Genomic DNA, 21,680 nt, shown 5'->3' on the forward strand with positions numbered 1-21,680 from the left:
GCAGACTAGATGTTCGATCCTTTGTGTGCAGGAAACCAAGCGCGAAGCAATTCCGGCTGCCATGCTTACAGAGATCGCAGGGCCGAGGCTGAACAGTTCGCTGGTTCTGCCTGCGGCTGGAACGCGGGGAGGGGTACTGTTGGCCTAGGATGCCGCCTCCTTCCAGATCGACCAGATCGATTTGTCAGCCTTCGTCGTTACCGCGCTAGTGACGCCGCTGGTCGGTGGGGAGGCCTGGACGCTGACCACGGTCTACGGGCCCTCAGAGTACGCTGCCAAACCGCTTTTCCTTGCTGACCTGGCTCGGATCCGTGGGCTTATCTCCGGACCCTGGCTACTAATTGGGGACTTTAACCTAATTTATGAAGCCCGGGACAAGAGCAACTCCAACCTCAATTTGCGGCTCATGGCGCGGTTCCGATCGGCGCTAAATAGCAGCGATCTCAAGGAGATCAATCTGTGTGGCAGGCGGTTCACATGGTCAAACGAGCATGCCTCGCCCACGCTGGTGCGCCTGGACCGCGCCTTCTGCACGTTGGAGTGGGATCTTCAGTTCAGCACTGCGCGGCTCCAGCCCCTCGCCACGGCCATGTCAGATCACTGCCCTCTCCTCTTGACGTGTGAGTCTTCATCGCGGTGCAGCGCGCGGTTCCGCTTCGAAGCCTTCTGGCCGCATGTTTCTGGGTTTAAGGAGGTTGTGGCAGCAGTTTGGAACGCGCCCGGAGTGCATGGATGTGCGCTTGCCAGGCTGGATGCCAAGCTCAAGCGGGCGGCTAGAGCGCTCCGTCTCTGGCACAAGCACCACATTGGGAACACCCTCCTGCAGTTGCTGATGGCGCAGGATACGGTTCTGATGCTCGACCATGCTCAGGAAGATAGGCAGCTCGAGCAGGACAAGCTAATCCTGCGCAAAGAGCTCAAGTCGCGCATTCTTGGTCTCACAGTTATCGAGCGCATCAAGGCCAGGCAGCGCGCCAGAGTCAGGGAAGTTCGAGCTGGTGATGCCAACACCAAGTACTTCCACATAAATGCAAATGGCCGCCGAAGGAAAAACTTCATTGCCTCATTGCCTTCGGGCAGCGTTTTGGCCACGGAGCAGCACCACAAGGAGCAGATCGCGACCGAGTTCTTCGACCGCTTGCTCGGGGACCCGGGCCCGGTGTCGACGGGATTCAACTGGGATGCGCTTGACCTTCCTAGGGCCAATCTCGATGACCTGGAGGCTGCTTTCACCCGGGAGGAAATTGCAGCGGCCATTGCGGACTTGCCGCCGGATCGGGCTCCAGGCCCGGACGGTTTTTCAGGGGCATTCTACAAGGCGGCGGCAGAAATCATCTTAGACGACCTTGTCCTCGCATTCCAGCAGCTGCACTGCATGAATCAGACAGGCCTGCATCTACTCAATGGGGCACACGTTGTGCTCTTGGCCAAGAAGGACGGGGCTTCAAGCATGGCGGACTACAGGCCCATCAGCCTGTTGCACAGTGTGGCGAAGCTCTTCAGCAAAGTACTTGCAATGAGGCTCGCCAAGCGGATTGACACGCTCATCTCGCCGACGCAGAGTGCATTCATCAAGGGCAGATGCATCCAAGACAATTTTATTTTTGTGCAAGGGATGGCGAGGCATTTCCACAGGACGAAGCGGGCCGCTATTTTGCTCAAGCTTGACATAGCAAAAGCATTCGACACTGTCTCATGGCCCTACCTGCTGGACATGATGCGGGCGCGAGGATTCGGGTCACGTTGGTGCAACTGGATCACCATGCTCCTCGCCACCAGCTCGTCCAGGGTGCTCGTCAACGGGGCGTTGGGCCGGTCGATTAGGCACCACAGGGGGCTCAGGCAGGGCGACTCGATCTCCCCGTTCCTGTTCATCCTCGCCATGGAGCCGCTTCAGAGGCTGTTGGACTTAGCCGTCCGTGATGGGCTGCTTTCCAAGTTGAAGGGGAGAATTCCAAGCCTACGAACCTCTCTCTACGCGGACGACGTTGCTCTTTTCTTAAACCCCGTCCGACAGGAGGTTCAAGCCATCCGGCAGATCCTGCAGGCCTTTGGGCAGGCCACGGGGCTTCAAGTAAATTTCTCCAAGAGCAAGGCCATCCCAATCCACCCCGAGCTCTTCGATGTGGATGATATCATACAGCCGCTTGGGGCTGCACGCGCCGCCCTGCCGTGCTGTTTTTTGGGCCTCCCTCTGTCCCTTCGCAAGGTTCGCAAAGCTGAACTGCAGCCGTTGCTGGACAAGATCTTGGCCCGATTGGCTGCATGGAAATTCAAGCTTTTCACTGCCGTCGGCCGTCTCGTGCTACTGAACTCCGTTATCTCGGCGCTGGCCGTATATTGGCTATCAGTTCACCAGTTACCAGCCTGGGTGAGGCGTCAGATCGACAAAATCAGGAGGGCTTGGCTCTGGCGTGGACAGGAAAGCTGCCCTGGAGGGCACTACAAGGTTGCATCGGGCAGGATATGCAGGCCTAAAGAACTCGGTGGGCTGGGCATCATCGACCTTGACCGCTTCGGCATTGCGCTCAGGCTGAGATGGCTTTGGTGGGAGAAGACGACCCCCTACAAGCCTTGGATCGGTCTTCCTGTGCCTTGCAACGAGGACGACCGCTGGCTGTTCGCGGCAGCCACGACGGTAGCACTAGGCGATGGCCGAACGGCCTCCTTCTGGATGGATAGTTGGCTGCAAGGCCAAGCTCCATGCCACATTGCGCCAGAACTGTTTCGCCTCTCCAAACGCAAGCACCGCACCGTGCGTCAGGCACTAACCGACAACCGCTGGGTAAACGACCTAGGGGGACGAGTTCCAAGCAACCTCCTCGCGGCTTTTGTTTCCCTCTGGGGCCGGATCAGTGCTACGACCATCCCTGATACGGGCAGGGACATATTCACCTGGAAGCTTGAGGCCTCTGGCAGCTACTCGGCCTCTTCGGCATACCATTTGCAATTCTTGGGGTCCACCTTCTCGCCTATCATGCAGTCCGTCTGTCGTGCCCGGGTGCCGGCCAAGATTAAGTTTTTCTCACGGCTCCTCTCCGCTGGTAGACTGCTCACGGCGGACCGGCTCATGGCCAGGGCATGGCCTAATTCCTATTTCTGTCCGTTATGCTGGCGCAACCTGGAGACCGCTCAGCACTTGTTCAGGGAGTGCACTTGGTCAAGGAACCTCTGGACGGCGGCGGCCAGCCGCTTTCGCGTCCCCACCTTCCTTCCAAGCTCTTGGAGGTCTTCAAACTGCATGGTGGATTGGCTGGACGGACTTAGCACGGTGCCTGTTGGCCGCAAGCGGGCGAGATCAATCGCTCTCCTAATCACCTGGTGGATCTGGCTCGAGCGTAACGGCCGCATTTTCATGGATCTCGAGCGCCCTGTCCGGGTAGTGTTGGAGCTGCTCACCGACGAGCTAGCTACGTAGGTATTAGCAGGGGGTAACCACTTGATGCTGCGAGAGTGAGGTCTAGGCAGCCTGGGATCCTGTTTTTTCTTTTGTTTTTCGCAGCCTTTGGTTGCTTTTGTACAGACTAGCGCTCTGTCGCTGTTTCTTCTCATAATCCAAACGCAGTTCGCCTGCGCTTCCTTAAAAAAAATCTGAAAATTACTATCGTGGACTGTTGGATCAATAGCGGACGTCATGGATCACAGGTGGGACTCCTAAGTCCTAACAATCCACTTAAACGCAAATTATCAAATAACCCCCTCTCTCTGTTCAATTACTACAGGATTTAGTTATCCCGTACGAGAAAATTGACCGCCTCCATAACCTAGCCGCACGATGGCGACTCGGCGGCGCCGGCGCGGTGCCTTCCCAGGCGCGACGGCGGGGTTGGTAACCCTCACGCATCAGCGACGGTGGGTCGAAGCCTCGGGCGACGGCGGCTGGCGTTCAGGGCGCTACCACACGCACAGGTGACTCGGCGGCCGGAGCTCCGCCCACACACGACGGTGGCTCGACGCCTCGGGTGACGGCGACTGGAGGCCTGGGCGCTGCACCATGACCAGGTGACTCGGTGACCGCAGCTCCGCCCACACACGATGGTGGTTCAGCTACCGAGCAGCTGCCCCGGTGACTCTGTGGCCGCGAGGCACCCCACCATGGTGGCTTGACGGCCGTGGTGATGCCCTCAAGCGACGGTGACAGTGACCCAAAAAACTTATTATGTACGAGTAGTTGCTTGCTCCTGTAGTCTGATTCTGCAGCCCAATCTTTGCTTCTGTAGTATGGAAACAGAAGTTGTATCTGAATGTTGCATTTTTTTTGGTGAAGCCTGTAAGCTTGTTTATATAGTCCGAGTTCTGAAGTTGTATGAATTCAGTTGAATAAATTTCCTGAGATGAGCATTTTTACATCAGTGATTGACAAAACAGAAAAGCAAAGTTATGTCCTAGCATTATCCTAGGTGTGGAACATGCTTCATCTTACAGAGGCATTATTCAAGGCTTACCCAGGCTACAATATTGGCAACAATTTCAAGTTGTTCCTCTCAGAAGAAATAACTAGACATCTCTGAAAAGAACTATAATATTAACATCTAGAAATAAAGTACAGTTCCTGGAAGAACTATAATATTCATTCTTAAAATTTTCCAACACGTGAAGTTCTTATTCTGCACCAATATAAGCATTGGATATGAACCAAAAATCCCAGGATAGTACATACTGATATGAACCAAAATACTAGGATATTCTTGTGTGCTCAGCTGAACCATACCAAGAAAAACACTGCAAATATTGCAAAAGATACAATTCAGAGCATACATTGGACACAAACCAATGAAAACTTACAAATCTTTCAAAAGATAAATAACTAGTCATGTCTCTCTAGAAGAGAAAGTTGAATTTCTCCAAAGGTAAACAAAAGAAAGTATCCAAAGACAATCTATGCCATCTTGCATATGTTTGACAGTTATCTTGGCCTCACAACCACATCTAGTAATCTTTCTTGGTTGTGTTCTTCGCTTCTCTTCCTTCAAATCCTTCTTGTGTTCCTCCTCCTCCCTTGTTCGGAAACCCGCTTTGCCACAAAGAAATCGCCTCCAAACCACCACATTATCTACAATCCTTTCCTACCCAATTCTGACTGAAAACCCAACATTGTGTGCGCCTTGTAAAACTTCTCAACATCTTCCATAGTCTCGAATGCCATACCTACAGTCGGCTTTACGTTGTCATCACAATCGGGTCTACACGATGTACCCTACATATTACAACACCCATTTGTCATATAAGTCACTGACTGTTAGAGAAATTTGAGTGAAATTATGGTGATAATGATACTCACACAAAAGGGCCACTTGTAACTTTCTTTTTTCGTGTACCGAAGTTTTCGAAATTGATCCGAGGAGGCAGAATTTCCACATCATGGCTCCCTCCATTGTCGACATGCTCAGGTTCATGCTCCATCTATAATGCAACTTCACATGATTAGTTCTTTTCAATCAAGGAACAACAACAATCACCAAATATCCATGTTCTGCATAGTAAATATACATGCTCTGTACACTAATTTCTGTCTTTTGTAGCAGCCAAAAGCTTTCTCATGATGCTGAAAACAGTGACAACCAATTTGCGTTCAGAAACACTGTCTTATCAGTGTATCCTACTTGTCATTCTAGGCTAAGTATCTACGTAGTGAACTACAATGCTTGTCCGTTTGCTGTACTGGATTACCTGTATATGACTACGAAGAGTCAGTGGCACGTTAGAGTTCAAAATTGTGGGGAGCAGTGGTGACGAGTGCTCCGAAGGATGAGTCCCGGCTACCAAGAGGGTGAGCCACGTCCAATGGAGGGAAACACGCAGCCTACGAAGGCCCCATCACGGTCGGTGGAAAGGAAGCCATGGCGAGAGGCGCGGCCAGAGAAGGGAGAGTCGCGGTTGGCGGAGGGAGAGTCGCGGTAGACGGAAGGCCCATCCCGACAGTCAGAGGGCCAGCCGCGGCCGGCTGAGGGAAGGGGTTACGCGCCGGTGGAAGGTGCATCGCCGGCGGCGCTCGATCGAAGAATCCGATCTCAGGAACTCAGGAAGAGTCAAGCCCTATTCACCTGATGATGAATAGAGAGAGGGGGTTATGTGATAATTTGCGTTTAAGTGGATTTAGAAGTCCCGCCTGTGATCCATGACGTTCGCTATTGATCCAACAGTTGACGTAGGAATTTCCAGATTTTCACCAAATACTCATTTTCACCGGATACTTCGCCAGACAAGTTTGAGTCGCCTCTGCCTCTGCGCTACGCCTCTCGTCGCTCGGCCACGAGCCGCCGTCCGCCTCCTCCGCTGTGGTTAGCCGCGGCCTCGCCAAGCCGACCCGCCTCAAGACCGCCCTCGCTTCGCCGAGTCGCCGCGGAGAGCCGCCATCACCACGGCGCTCGCTTCTCTTCCGCGGCTGCTCCGTTCCGAGTCGCCGCAACAGCCGCGGCACCCAAGCCGCCTCAGCTTCGCAGTGGCTGCCCCGAGCCTGCCCTCGCCGTCGCGGACGCGCCATCAAGCCACCTCGAGTCGTCATCGCCTTCACTTCTGCCGCATTGCTCCTCTGTCGTGATTCTGCTGTGGCCGGAAGTCCTTACCACGCGATCGGGCATCACCTGCCTCCGCCTCCCCAGGCCTCGGGTCGGCCCTCTGCACGTCCCCGAGCCGCCGTGAGCCGCCACCGGTGCTCCGACCCGCCACTGAAAGCTGCCCTGCGAGCTGCCGTTGCGCTCACCTCCGCTGTCGGTGTGCACCTCGCGCAGAACGGCTACGCTACGGCCTCGAGCGCCGCCCTCCGCCGGCTTACCGCGGCATCTCTCCTTGCTGGGGGCCTCCTCGCCTTGTTTTGCCTTTGCCCCGGGCTGCCGTGCTTCGCCTCGTCCGCACCTCAAGCCGCCGCCGTGCTTCGAGATGGCCCCGAGTCGCCGGCTCTGCTAAATCGCCGCTCCGATTTTGTTTCCTTCTTGCCAAGCGGTCTCGTTTTCAAACTTGCTATCACCGTGGTGAACCGCCGGCTGCGCCTCTCACCACTGCTTTACTTCTATCATAACCAAACATGATGTCATGGATTGGACAAGTACGAGGAGCCGGTTGAATTTGCTTGTTGGATTATCAATGGAGTACAAGGCAACAAACACACTGAGGAAATATTGCCAGGCACTTTTGCTTAAGTTTGATGGAAAAATTATCGTTGGAAACCAAGAGTACTACTATTGTGCTGATTGGACACGCTTGGGAGTTTTAATCATAGCTGCTACTACTGTTTCCTCCACGTGAAGACTTTATGCAACACTAGCCAGACTAGTATTAATGGGAGAGACAGTATAAATGTGCATAGCCAGTGGGTGCTCGTACTATGTCAGATCGGTATACACGTGCATCTGTTATCTTTTTCGTCCAATTATGTTCAGCATTATACAGCACCAGGGGAAAATATCCTGTGATACGGTCCATGGCATGATACCGTGCTCCGGGGCTGCATGGTGTGTTCGATCTGGGTGGATGGCATATGATCAACTCAGTTGCCTTTTTCATATGCCTCCTTGTACATTTGGGTCTTGCCCCTTAGCTCTCCACGTCTCAGTTTCTTAGGGAAATCTTGCTCCAGTCCGCTGTCATCCATCAATATGCATCCTCGCATCCTGGCTGGTAATTAAAGCAAAATATTGTACCCCCAGTCTCCCACTAACCTAAGTAGAAAGACTGAAACTCCAACTAACATCCAGTAGTGCTCTGCTATAGTACATGTTTTATTAATTACTTGTACCGTACAATATTTTGATTCTACTAAGTGATCTTTTTTAAATTGTACCAAGTGATTATCTAATTTGTACCAAGGCATAACAGATATATAAATTTGCATGGTACCATATATTATGATCGAAACCATAGGATCAGATAATCAGGCTCGCGTATCTCAATTCCTATAATTAGTTTCAAAAGAGATTATGTAAGTTAAATTTGCTTGAAGCTTTGTTAGTTTCTTTCCGTTTAGAGATCTATTCTGTTTATTGCAGCTCCGTAAGAGACTTTTGAGGTAGCACAAAGGTAATTGTATATTCTTAGATAAGGATGTATGGGTTGCTCAACACTTGCAAACAGTGATTATATCAGTTTTGTTGAGGACCGGACACATACCAATCGTTTCAAAATGAACAGCAGTTGCAAGCAGTAATATCCCTTTTATTTTCGTTACCCACTTCTCTTGAAAGCTGCATACAGGAGTTCTTTTTTGTCATCGGTATGATCTAACTTTTTAATCCATCCGTGTCAGTGAGACTGCAATGGCCTCTGAAAAGAAGAGAGAGGTGAGGCTGACATGGCGGAATGCAAACTGGCAAATTGCAAAAGATTCCAAGGTCTGTTTTGTATATTTGCCAATAGACTGTTTGGATGCTCAATCTTGTCCCTCCAGCACAGATCCAACAGACCACATATTCCTGGATCACCGTATCATACATGTGCCGGTATCACTGGATATGCACCCACAGCACCAGTCTGCGTCATCCAACAAATCACCAGGTGCTATCCTTTCTTATTTTATCAACATATATTAAATCATTTGAGGACAATTACTCTGCTCAGTGGTATTTTTTCAGGACCATTATTTTTACACTAGCACTTGCCCGTGCCATGCTGTTCAACGGATACACGTGCAAGTCACTGCCCCCGCTGATTCGGTTTACATCCGTCCGTGCCTGCGGCCGACTCGTGCGTCCGCGCCAGCTTACAAACATTGCACCCGTCCGCACCGGCTTACAACACTGCGGCCAGTTCATTTATCTGCTCCCGCGGCTGACTCGCCTGTGATTGTTTCCAGCTTCATCATGGGGATCATCAACTCCGCGGTGGATACTTTCTGGTCTGACATATCAGGTGAAATACATCCAGTATATTTTTATATTACATATTACTTTCTTTAAAAAGAGCAGTTACTTTACTTGCAAGTTCTCTAATGCAGGATAAGTTGTCCAGGGCAAAAAGGACTATTATATTACTGAGCTGCTGAATGATTCATACCGGTTTATATCACGGTCAAATATGGAGAGTCTCAAGCCAACTCCTCGAGTAGTCTTAAGACTCGGGGGCTATGATGACATGACTCAGTAAATGATGCCAGTTTGAGCTAATTCAAGAACACCAGGACGTTGGAGGGAAAGATAACCCGGTCCCAGAGGCTACTGCCATATTGATGAAAATTTATAGGTCGTCAGAAAAAAATTTCGGCTTCAAAAGAAGATTCCGGTTCAACATCCGGTTCAAGAGAAATCTGTCTCTCACTGAAGCCCTCAAATATCCGGTTTAAAATCCGACTCAAGGGAAATCTGTCTCCCACAAAGCACTGAAGCTCTTAATATCCGGTTTAAAATCCGGTTGAAGGGAAATTTATCTACCACAAAGCTTTGAAGCTCTCAATATCCGGTTCACAATCCGGCTCAAGGAAAATCTGTCTCCCACAAAGCTCTGAAGCTCTCAAATCCAGTTTAAAGTTTCGGCTCAAGAAGAATTCATCTCCTGCAAGTTCGAGTTCTCAGGAAAAATTAAAGGTTGCCAAAAAGAACTTGCTGCCATGATGCGCGGTTCAAACATGGGTATCCTGCCTTATTGGCTTATCTTATGGTCACTGGGGGCTTCCTGCCCATATTTGAAGCATAGCTGTGAATATCCCTCTTGATCGGCTCAATGCCACACTTATACTCACTTGGGGGCTTCCTGTTCAAACATAGGTGTATTCACCAAAGAGAACATAGCGTTACTACCCTCTTGTCAGTATGTCACTTGGGGGCTTCCTATTCAAACATAGGTGTATTCGACCAAAGAGAACATAGCGTTACTACCCTCTTAACCAGGTTATCTTGTTCAAATATAGGCATATTCAACCAAAGAAAATATAACCTTTGCGGGTCATCCTACCTGTATACCAGCTGCTTCAACTCCATCGGGTAATCCCGATTGACCCGTCGAACTCTTAACGATCAATCTTTATGGCGTATTCGACCAAAGATCTGAGCTTGTTAAGGTTCAAACGGCGGCTTGTCATGCGAGAGCACGGCTTACAGATAGTCAGGATAGATCCAGGCTTCATAAGCCGCCTTCCTTGACACTTGGATAAATCGGCCCGTGATGCATATGCTGCTACTCTGACCCCGCGTACTCCTGATAAGTCTATCTTTATACAAGACCTGACTTTATCTGGGTTCAAATGTCGATTGGGTAGCTGTGAGTGCCGGCTCACGGAAAGCACGTACCTTCCAGTGGCTCAGGCTAGTTTCATCGAATAAGACACTTTGGCTTGGCAGCCTACAAAAGCCTCGAATTTCTTTTGATTTCTTATTTATATATGATCTCTTCTTTGCCCTCTAGGTTTTTACAAATCAGGCCAAGCTGCCCTACTTATGGCTCATATTTGAAGCATCTCTTGGGTCTCTACAACCCGCCAGGATGGCAGACTCTAAGTCGTCAGAGCATTATCATCTTATGTTTGGAGTTATAGCTCTACAAACATTAACTGCATAAAGCTGCTAAGCCGGCAGTTTAAAGCATACACTACAGGAACCGGTTTTCAAACCGGGTTATATTATTCAAATCTTTAATAGCCAACATGGCTATTTTTATTATGGTTGTCAATAACCAATATTATGATTGAGGTTTTCAAAGCCACTTCAGCACAATGGCTATTATTTTATCAATGGATATAATTTATTCTACAATGGAAGGAATAGTTCCGAGTCATTACAGGCTTACGACCCGGCACTTGGGGGCTACATTATTCAAGTTGAGATTACATCAAATATGCAAGTCCCATGTCACTGCCAGCATGCACCATGGCACTTGGGGGCTAATGCAAAGTCATTTTTTGCTCACCTTATTGAAGACCCGACTCATCACATCATAATGAGCCGGCCCTTGGGGGCTACCAATTGCTCCTGTCAAAAATTCAAGGTACACAAGCCTTAATCCATTATATTGAAGGGTTTATTGCTCAGTTGGTAGAGGACAAGAATTTTAACCTTGTGGACGTGGGTTCAAGCCCCATGGTGGGGTTACATCATATGATGTTATTTTCAATAAGTATATTGATACGTCTCCAAGGTATCTATAATTTTTGATTGTTCCATGCTATTATATTATCTGTTTTGGATGTTTAATGGGCTTTATTATACACTTTTATATTATTTTTGGGACTAACCTATTAACCGAAGGCCCAGTGCAAATTGCTGTTTTTTTTTTGCCTATTTTAGTGTTTCGCAGAAAAGGAATATCAAACGGAGTCCAAACGGAATGAAACCTTCGGGAGAGTTATTTTTGGAACAAACGTGATCCAGGGGACTTGGAGTGGACGTCAAGAAAGAAGCGAGGAGGCCACGAGACAGGGAGGCGCGCCTGCCCCCTGGGCGCGCCCCCACCCTGATACGTCTTCAATGTATCTATAATTTTTGATTGTTCCATGCTATATTATATTCTGTTTTGGACATTATTGGGCTTTATTATACACTTTTATATTATTTTTGGGACTAACCTATTAACCGGAGGCCCAGCCCAGAATTGCTGTTTTTGCCTATTTCGGAGTTTCGCAGAAAAAGAATATCAAACGGAGTCCAAACGGAATGAAACCTTCGGGAATGTGATTTTCGGAACGAACGTGATCCAGAGAACTTGGACCCTACGTCAAGACATCAACTAGGAGGGCACGAGGTAGGGGGCGCGCCTACCCCCCTGGGCGCGCCCTCCACCCTCGTGGGCCCCCTGTTGCTGCACCGACGTACTCCTTCCTCCTATATATACCTACGTACCCCCAAACTACCAGATACGGAGCCAAAAACCTAATTCCACCGCCGCAACCTTCTGTACCCGTGAGATCCCATCTTGGGGCCTGTTCCGGAGCTCCGCCGGAGGGGGCATCGATCACGGAGGGCTTCTACATCAACACCATAGCCTCTCCGATGATGTGTGAGTAGTTTACCTCAGACCTTCGGGTCCATAGTTATTAGCTAGATGGCTTCTTCTCTCTTTTTGGATCTCAATACAATGTTCTCCCCCTCTCTTGTGGAGATCTATTCGATGTAATCTTATTTTGCGGTGTGTTTGTTGAGATCGATGAATTGTGGGTTTATGATCAAGTTTATCTATGAACAATATTTGAATCTTCTCCGAATTCTTTTATGTATGATTAGTTATCTTTGCAAGTCTCTTCGAATTATCAGTTTGGTTTGGCCTACTAGATTGATCTTTCTTGCAATGGGAGAAGTGCTTAGCTTTGGGTTCAACCTTGCGGTGTCCTTTCCCAGTGACAGTAGGGGCAGCAAGGCACGCATTGTATTGTTGCCATCGAGGATAACAAGATGGGGTTTATATCATATTGCATGAGTTTATCCCTCTACATCATGCCATCTTGCTTAAAGCGTTACTCTGTTCTTATGAACTTAATACTCTAGATGCATGCTGGATAGCGGTCGATGTGTGGAGTAATAGTAGTAGATGCAGGCAGGAGTCGGTCTACTTGTCTCGGACGTGCTGCCTATATACATGATCATACCTAGATATTCTCATAACTATGCTCAATTCTGTCAATTGCTCAACAATAATTTGTTCACCCACCGTAAATACTTATGCTCTTGAGAGAAGCCACTAGTGAAACCTATGGCCCCCGGGTCTATTTTCCATCATATTAATCTTCCAACACTTAGCTATTTTTATTGCCTTTTATTTTACTTTGCATCTTTATCATAAAAATACCAAAAATATTATCTTATCATATCTATCAGATCTCACTCTCGTAAGTGACCGTGTAGGGATTGACAACCCCTTATCGCGTTGGTTGCGAGGATTTATTTGTTTGTGTAGGTGCGAGGGACTCGTGCGTGGCCTCCTACTGGATTGATACCTTGGTTCTCAAAAACTGAGGGAAATACTTACGCTACTTTGCTGCATCACCCTTTCCTCTTCAAGGGAAAACCAATGCAGTGCTCAAGAGGTAGCAAGAAGGATTTCTGGCACCGTTGCCGGGGAGGCTTACGCCAAGTCAAGTCAAGATTTAAGCTCCCGTCAACGAGCCATTTCTGGCGCCGTTGCCGGGGAGTTTACGCAAAAGTCAACATACCAAGTACCCATCACAAACCCTTATCTCCCGCATTACTTTATTTGCCATTTGCCTCTCGTTTTCCTCTCCCCACTTCACCCTTGCCGTTTTATTCGCCCTCTCTTTCCCGTTCGCCTCTTTCTCGCTTGCTTCTTGTTTGCTCGTGTGTTGGATTGCTTGCTTGTCACGATGGCTCAAGATAATACCAAATTATGTGACTTTACCAATACTAACAACAATGATTTCCTTAGCACTCCGATTGCTCCTCTTACCGATACTGAGTCTTGTGAAATTAATACCGCTTTGTTGAATCTTGTCATGAAAGATCAATTCGCCGGCCTTCCTAGTGAAGATGCCGCTACCCATCTAAATAGCTTCGTTGAGTTGTGTGATATGCAAAAGAAGAAATATGTGGACAATGATATTGTTAAATTGAAGCTATTTTCTTTTTCGCTTAGAGATCGTGCTAAAGCTTGGTTTTCATCTTTGCCTAAAAATAGTATTGATTCATGGAATAAGTGCAAAGATGCTTTTATCTCTAAGTATTTTCCTCCCGCTAAGATCATCTCTCTTAGAAACGATATTATGAATTTTAAGCAACTTGATCATGTACATGTTGCACAAGCTTGGGAGAGGATGAAATTAATGATACGTAATTGCCCTACGCATGGTTTGAATTTGTGGATGATTATACAAAAAAATTATGCCGGATTGAATTTTGCTTCTAGAAATCTTTTAGATTTGGCCGCGGGAGGCACTTTATGGAAATCACTTTAGGATAAGCTACTAAACTCCTAGATAATATTATGGTTAATTACTCTCAATGGCACACTGAAAGATCTACTAATAAAAAAGTGCATGCGATAGAAGAAATTAATGTTTTGAGTGGAAAGATGGATGAACTTATGAAATTATTTGCTACTAAGAGTGTTTCTTCTGATCCTAATGATATGCCTTTGTCTACTTTGATTGAGAATAATAATGAACCTATGGATGTGAATTTTGTTGGTAGGAATAATTTTGGTAACAACGCTTATAGAGGAAACTTTAATCCTAGGCCTTATCCTAGTAATTCCTCTAATAATTATGGTAATTCCTACAACCATTCTTATGGAAAATTTAATAAGATGCCTTCTGAATTTGAGACTTGTGTTAAGGAATTTATGAATTCGCAAAAGAATTTCAATGCTTTGCTTGAAGAAAAATTGCTTAAAGTTGATGAATTGGCTAGGAACGTCGATAGAATTTCTCTTGATGTTGATTCTTTAAAGCTTAGATCTATTCCTCCTAAGCATGATATCAATGAGTCTCTCAAATACATGAGAATTTGCATTGATGAGTGCAAAGAAAGAACCGCTAGGATGCATGCTAAGAAAGATTGCTTTATGAAAGCGTGTTCTTCAAATTTCTATGAAAATAAAGATGAAGATATAAAAGTTATTGATGTGTCCCCTATTAAATCTTTGTTTTGCAATATGAATCTTGATAATGATGGGACCGAATATTATCCACCTTTACCTAGAAGGCGCTCCAGAAATTCGGAGTTTTTAGATCTTGATGCTAAAATTGATAAAAGTGGGATTGAAGAGATCAAAACATTAGATATTAATGAACCCACTATTTTGGATTTCAAGGAATTTAATTATGATAATTGATCTTTGATAGATTGTATTTCCTTGTTGCAATCCGTGCTAAATTCTCCTCATGCTTATAGTCAAAATAAAGCCTTTACCAAACATATCGTTGATGCTTTGATGCAATCTTATGAAGAAAAACTTGAGTTGGAAGTTTCTATCCCTAAAAAACTTTATGATGAGTGGGAACCTAGTATTAAAATTAAAATTAAAGATCATGAATGCTATGCTTGGTGTGATTTGGGTGCTAGTGTTTCCACGATTCCAAAGACTTTGTGTGATTTGTTAGGTTTCCATGATTTTGATGATTGCTCTTTAAACTTGCACCTTGCGGATTCCACTATTAAAAAACCTATGGAAAGAATTAATGATGTTCTTATTGTTGCAAATAGGAACTATGTGCCCGTAGACTTTATTGTTCTTGACATAGATTGCAAACCTTCATGTCCTATTATTCTTGGTAGACTTTTCCTTAGAACGATTGGTGCAATTATTGATATGAAGGAAGGGAATATTAGATTCCAATTTCCATTAAAGAAATGCATGGAACACTTCCCTAGAAAGAAAATAAAATTACCTTATGAATCTATTATGAGAGCCACTTATGGATTGCCTATCAAAGATGGCAATACCTAGATCTATCCTTGCTATTATGCCTAGCTAAGGGCGTTAAACGATAGCGCTTGTTGTGAGGCAACCCAATTTTATTTTTAGTTTTTTGCATTTTGCTTCTGTTTAGGAGTAAATATTTGTTCTAGCCTCTGATTAGATGTCTTTTTATGTTTTAATTAGTGTTTGTGCCAAGTTAAACCTATAGGATCTTCTTGGATGATAGTTATTTGATCTTGCTGTAAATTCCAGAAACTTTCTGTTCACGAAAACAATTGTTAAAAATCACCAGAACGTGATAAAATATTGATTCCAATTTCTGCTGATCAATAAACAAATTGTCTAGGTCGTCCTATTTTGGCTGATTTTTTTTGGAGTTCCAGAAGTTTGCTTTAGTTACAGATTACTACAGACTGTTATGTTTTTGACAGGTTCTGTTTTTCGTGTGTTGTTTGCTTGTTTTGATGAATCTATGGCTAGTAAAATAGTTTATAAACCATAGAGAAGTTGGAATACAGTAGGTTTAACACCAATATAAATAAATAATGAGTTCATTACAGTACCTTGAAGTGGTCTTTTGTTTTCTTTCGCTAACGGAGCTCACGAGATTTTCTGTTGAGTTTTGTGTTGTGAAGTTTTCAAGTTTTGGGTAAAAGATTTGATAGATTATGGAACAAGGAGTGGCAAGAGCCTAAGCTTGGGGATGCCCATGGCACCCCCAAGATAATCTAAGGACACCTAAAAGCCAAAGCTTGGGGATGCCCCGGAAGGCATCCCCTCTTTCGTCTACTTCCATCGGTAACTTTACTTGGAGCTATATTTTTATTCACCACATGATATGTGTTTTGCTTGGAGCGTCTTGTATGATTTGAGTCTTTATTTTTTAGTTTACCACAATCATCTTTTCTGTATACACCTTTTGAGAGAGACACACATGATTCGGAAATTATTAGAATACTCTATGTGCTTCACTTATATCTTTTGAGTTATATAGTTTTTGCTCTAGTACTTCACTTATATCTTTTAGAGCACGGTGGTGGATTTGTTTTATAGAAACTATTATTCTCTCATGCATCACTTAGATTATTTTGAGAGCCTTAAACAGCATGGTAATTTGCTTAAATAATCCTAATATGCTAGGCATTCAAGACTAGTAAAAACTTTCTTATGAGTGCATTGAATACTAAGAGAAGTTTGATTCTTGATGATTGTTTTGAGACATGGAGGTAGTGATATCAAAGTTGTGCTAGTTGAGTAGTTGTGAATTTGAGAAATACTTGTGTTGAAGCTTGCAAGTCCCGTAGCATGCACGTATGGTAAACGTTATGTAACAAATTTGAAACATGAGGTGTTCTTTGAGTGTCCTCCTTATGAGTGGCGGTCGTAGACGAGCGATGGTCTTTTCCTACCAATCTACCCCCCTAGGAGCATGCGCGTAATGCTTGGTTTTTGATGACTTGTAGATTTTTGCAATAAGTATGTGAGTTCTTTATGACTAATGTTGAGTCCATGGATTATACGCACTCTCACCTTTCCATCATTGCTAGCCTCTTCGGTACCGTGCATTGCCCTTTCTCACATTGAGAGTTGGTGCAAACTTCGCCGGTGCATCCAAACCCCGTGATATGATACACTCTTTCACACATAAACCTCCTTATATCTTCCTCAAAACAGCCACCATACCTACCTATTATGGCATTTCCATAGCCATTCCGAGATATATTGCCATGCAACTTTCCACCGTTCCGTTTATCATGACACGTTCATCATTGTAATATTGCTTTGCATGATCATGTAGTTGACATAGTATTTGTGGCAAAGCCACCATTCATAATTCTTTCATACATGTCACTCTTGGTTCATTGCCCATCCCGGTACACCGCCGGAGGCACTCATATAGAGTCATATTTTGTTCTAGTATCGAGTTGTAATCTTTGAGTTGTAAATAAATAGAGTGTGATGATCATCATTAATAGAGCATTGTCCCAAAAAAAGAGAAAGGCCAAATAAAAAAAGGAGGGCCCAAAAAAAAGGGGCAATGCTACTATCCTTTTTCCACACTTGTGCTTCAAAGTAGCACCATGATCTTCATGATAGAGAGTCTCTTGTTTTGTCACTTTCATATACTAGTGGGAATTTTTCATTATAGAACTTGGCTTGTATATTCCAACAATGGGCCTCCTCAAGTGCCCTAGGTCTTCGTGAGCAAGCAAGTTGGATGCACACCCACTTAGTTTCTTTTGTTGAGCTTTCATATATTTATAGCTCTAGTGCATCCGTTGCATGGCAATCCCTACTCCTTGCATTAACATCAATCGATGGGCATCTCCATAGATCATTGATTAGCCTCGTTGATGTGAGACTTTCTCCCTTTTTGTCTTCTCCACATAACCCCCATCATTATATTCTATTCCACCCATAGTGATATATCCATGGCTGACGCTCATGTATTGCGTGAAAGTTGAAAAGGTTTGAGATTACTAAAGTATGAAACAATTGCTTGGCTTGTCATCGGGGTTGTGCATGACGAGAGCATTCTTGTGTGACGAAAATGGTGCATGACTAAACTATATGATTTTGTAGGGATGAACTTTCTTTGGCCATGTTATTTTGAGAAAACATAATTGCTTAGTTAGTATGCTTGAAGTATTATTATTTTTATGTCAATATTGAACTTTTATCTTGAATCTTTCGGATCTGAATATTCATACCACAATTAAGAAGAATTACATTGAAATTATGCCAAGTAGCATTCCACATCAAAAATTCTGTTTTTATCATTTACCTACTCGAGGACGAGCAGGAATTAAGCTTGGGGATGCTTGATACGTCTCCAACGTATCTATAATTTTTCATTGTTCCATGCTATATTATATTCTTTTTTGCACATTATTGGGATTTATTATACACTTTTATATTATTTTTGGGACTAACCTATTAATCGGAGGCCCATCCCAGAAGTGTTGTTTTTGCCTATTTCAGAGTTTCGCAGAAAAAGAATATCAAACGGAGTCCAAACGGAATGAAACCTTCGGGAACGTGATTTTCAGAACGAACGTGATCCAGAGGACTTGGACCCTACGTCAAGACATCAACCAGGAGGGCACGAGGTAGGGGGCGCCCTCCACCTGTTGCTCCACCGACGTACTCCTTCCTCCTATATATACCTACGTACCCCCAAACTACCAGATACGGAGCCAAAAACCTAATTCCACCGCCGCATCCTTCTGTACCCGCGAGATCCCATCTTGAGGCCTATTCCGGAGCTCCGCCGGAGGGGGCATCGATCACGGAGGGTGATACGTCTCCAACGTATCTATAATTTTTTATTGTTCCATGCTATATTATATTCTGTTTTGGACATTATTGGGCTTTATTATACACTTTTATATTATTTTTGGGACTAACCTATTAACCGGAGGCCCAGCCCAGAATTGTTGTTTTTTGCCTATTTCAGAGTTTCGCAGAAAAAGAATATCAAACGGAGTCCAAACGGAATGAAACATTCCGGGGTGGAGACAATGGGGTCGGTCCATGGATTTTCCTTCCTTTTGCTACATTTCGCTCAAAGGGTTGAAGGGAGATAGTGCATCAAGTTATTCGAATCCCTCTCTTTCCGTTTTTCTTAATTCATCAACGTTAAGGATCACAATGTATCAAATCAAATAACAATTTTTTCCAGGGGAACGTGATTTTCGGAACGAACGTGATCCAGAGGACTTGGACCCTACGTCAAGACATCAAACAGGAGGCCACGAGGTAGGGGGGCGCGCCTACCCCCCAGGCGCGCCCTCCACCCTCTTGGGCCCCCTGTTGCTCCACCGACGTACTCCTTCCTATATATACCTACGTACCCCCAAACTACCAGAAACGGAGCCAAAAACCTAATTCCACCGCCGCAACCTTCTGTACCCGTGAGATCCCATCTTGGGGCCTGTTCCGGAGCTCCGCCGGAGGGGGCATCGATCACGGAGGGCTTCTACATCAACACCATAGCCTCTCCGATGATGTGTGAGTAGTTTACCTCAGACCTTCGGGTCCATAGTTATTAGCTAGATGGCTTCTTCTCTCTTTTTGGATCTCAATACAATGTTCTCCCCCTCTCTTGTGGAGATCTATTCGATGTAATCTTCTTTTGCGGTGTGTTTGTTGAGACCGATGAATTGTGGGTTTATGATCAAGTTTATCTATGAACAATATTTGAATCTTCTGAATTCTTTTATGTATGATTGGTTATCTTTGCAAGTCTCTTCGAATTATCAGTTTGGTTTGGCCTACTAGATTGATCTTTCTTGCAATAGGAGAAGTATAAGAATTTCGCGGGCGAATCTTTACTCTTTCCTGTCTTATTTGTTAATTTATAAACTTACCAAATAATACAATTTTTTGGCTCGGATTAGCGGGGGATCTGCGAAAGAAACATTATAGAATAGCACCCTTTGATGAGAGATATGAGCAAGAGGCTTCAAGAAAACTTGTGTTCTTAGCTTTGGGTTCAATCTTGTGGTGTCCTTTCCCAGTGACAGTAGGGCCAGCAAGGCACGTATTGTATTGTTGCCATCGAGGATAACAAGATGGGGTTTATATCATATTGCATGAGTTTATCCCTCTACATCATGTCATCTTGCTTAAAGCATTACTCTGTTCTTATGAACTTAATACTTTAGATGCATGCTGGATAGCGGTCAATGTGTGGAGTAATAGTAGTAGATGCAGGCAGGAGTCGGTCTACTTGTCTCGGACGTGATGCCTATATACATGATCATACCTAGATATTCTCATAACTATGCTCAATTCTATCAATTGCTCAACAGTAATTTGTTCACCCACCGTAAATACTTATGCTCTTGAGAGAAGCCACTAGTGAAACCTATGGCCCCCGGGTCTATTTTCCATCATATTAATCTTCCGACAACAAGCTATTTCTAGCGTCGTTTTTATTTTACTTTCTTTACTTTGCATCTTTATCATAAAAATACCAAAAATATTATCTTATCATATCTATCAGATCTCACTCTCGTAAGTGACCGTGTAGGGATTGACAACCCCTTATCACGTTGGTTGTGAGGATTTATTTGTTTGTGTAGGTGCGAGGGACTCGTGTGTGGCCTCCTACTGGATTGATACCTTGGTTCTCAAAAACTGAGGGAAATACTTACGCTACTTTGCTGCATCACCCTTTCCTCTTCAAGGGAAAACCAACGCAGTGCTCAAGAGGTAGCAGAGGGCTTCTACATCAACACCATAGCCTCTCCGATGATGTGTGAGTAGTTTACCTCAGACCTTCGGGTCCATAGTTATTAGCTAGATGGCTTATTCTCTCTTTTTGGATCTCAATACAATGTTCTCCCCCTCTCTTGTGGAGATCTATTCCATGTAATCTTCTTTTGCGGTGTGTTTGTTGAGATCGATGAATTGTGGGTTTATGATCAAGTTTATCTATGAACAATATTTGAATCTTCTCTGAATTCTTTTATGTATGATTGGTTATCTTTGCAAGTCTCTTCGAATTATCAGTTTGGTTTGGCCTACTAGATTGATCTTTCTTGCAATGGGAGGAAGTGCTTAGCTTTGGGTCCAATCTTGCGGTGTCCTTTCCTAGTGACAGTAGGGGCAGCAAGGCACGCATTGTATTGTTGCCATCGAGGATAACAAGATGGGGTTTATATCATATTGCATGAGTTTATCCCTCTACATCATGTCATCTTGCTTAAAGCGTTACTCTGTTCTTATGAAATTAATACTCTAGATGCATGCTAGATAGCGGTCGATGTGTGGAGTAATAGTAGTAGATGCAGGCAGGAGTCGGTCTACTTGTCTCGGACGTGATGCCTATATACATGATCATACCTAGATATTCTCATACTATGCTCAATTATGTCAATTGCTCAACAGTAATTTGTTCACCCACCGTAAATACTTATGCTCTTGAGAGAAGCCACTAGTGAAACCTATGGCCCCCGGGTCTATTTTCCATCATATTAATCTTCCAACACTTAGCTATTTTTATTGTCTTTTATTTTACTTTGCATCTTTATCATAAAAATACCAAAAATATTATCTTATCATATCTATCAGATCTCACTCTCGTAAGTGACCGTGTAGGGATTGACAACCCCTTATCGCGTTGGTTGCAAGGATTTATTTGTTTGTGTAGGTGCGAGGGACTCGTGTGTGGCCTCCTACTGAATTGATACCTTGGTTCTCAAAAACTGAGGGAAATACTTATGCTACTTTGCTGCATCACCCTTTCCTCTTCAAGGGAAAACCAACGCAGTGCTCAAGAGGTAGCACACCCTCGTGGGCCCCTTGCAGCTCCACCGACCTACTTCTTCCTCCTATATATATCGATATACCCCGAAAACATCCAGGAGCACCACGAAACCCTA

At 45.0% G+C, this 21,680-nt stretch overlaps 1 protein-coding gene across 1 annotated transcript; it reads left to right on the top strand.

The window, feature by feature from the left end:
• The first annotated feature begins 406 nt into the window (after positions 1-406).
• Positions 407-3,418, top strand: LOC141022847 (uncharacterized). Its single transcript, XM_073499119.1, has one exon. The coding sequence runs from the start codon at positions 407-409 to the stop codon at positions 3,416-3,418; it is 3,012 nt and encodes a 1,003-aa protein (XP_073355220.1).
• The last annotated feature ends 18,262 nt before the right edge of the window (positions 3,419-21,680 follow it).

The sequence above is a fragment of the Aegilops tauschii genome, chromosome 5 (assembly GCF_002575655.3).
Source record: "Aegilops tauschii subsp. strangulata cultivar AL8/78 chromosome 5, Aet v6.0, whole genome shotgun sequence".
Lineage (NCBI taxonomy): Eukaryota > Viridiplantae > Streptophyta > Magnoliopsida > Poales > Poaceae > Aegilops > Aegilops tauschii.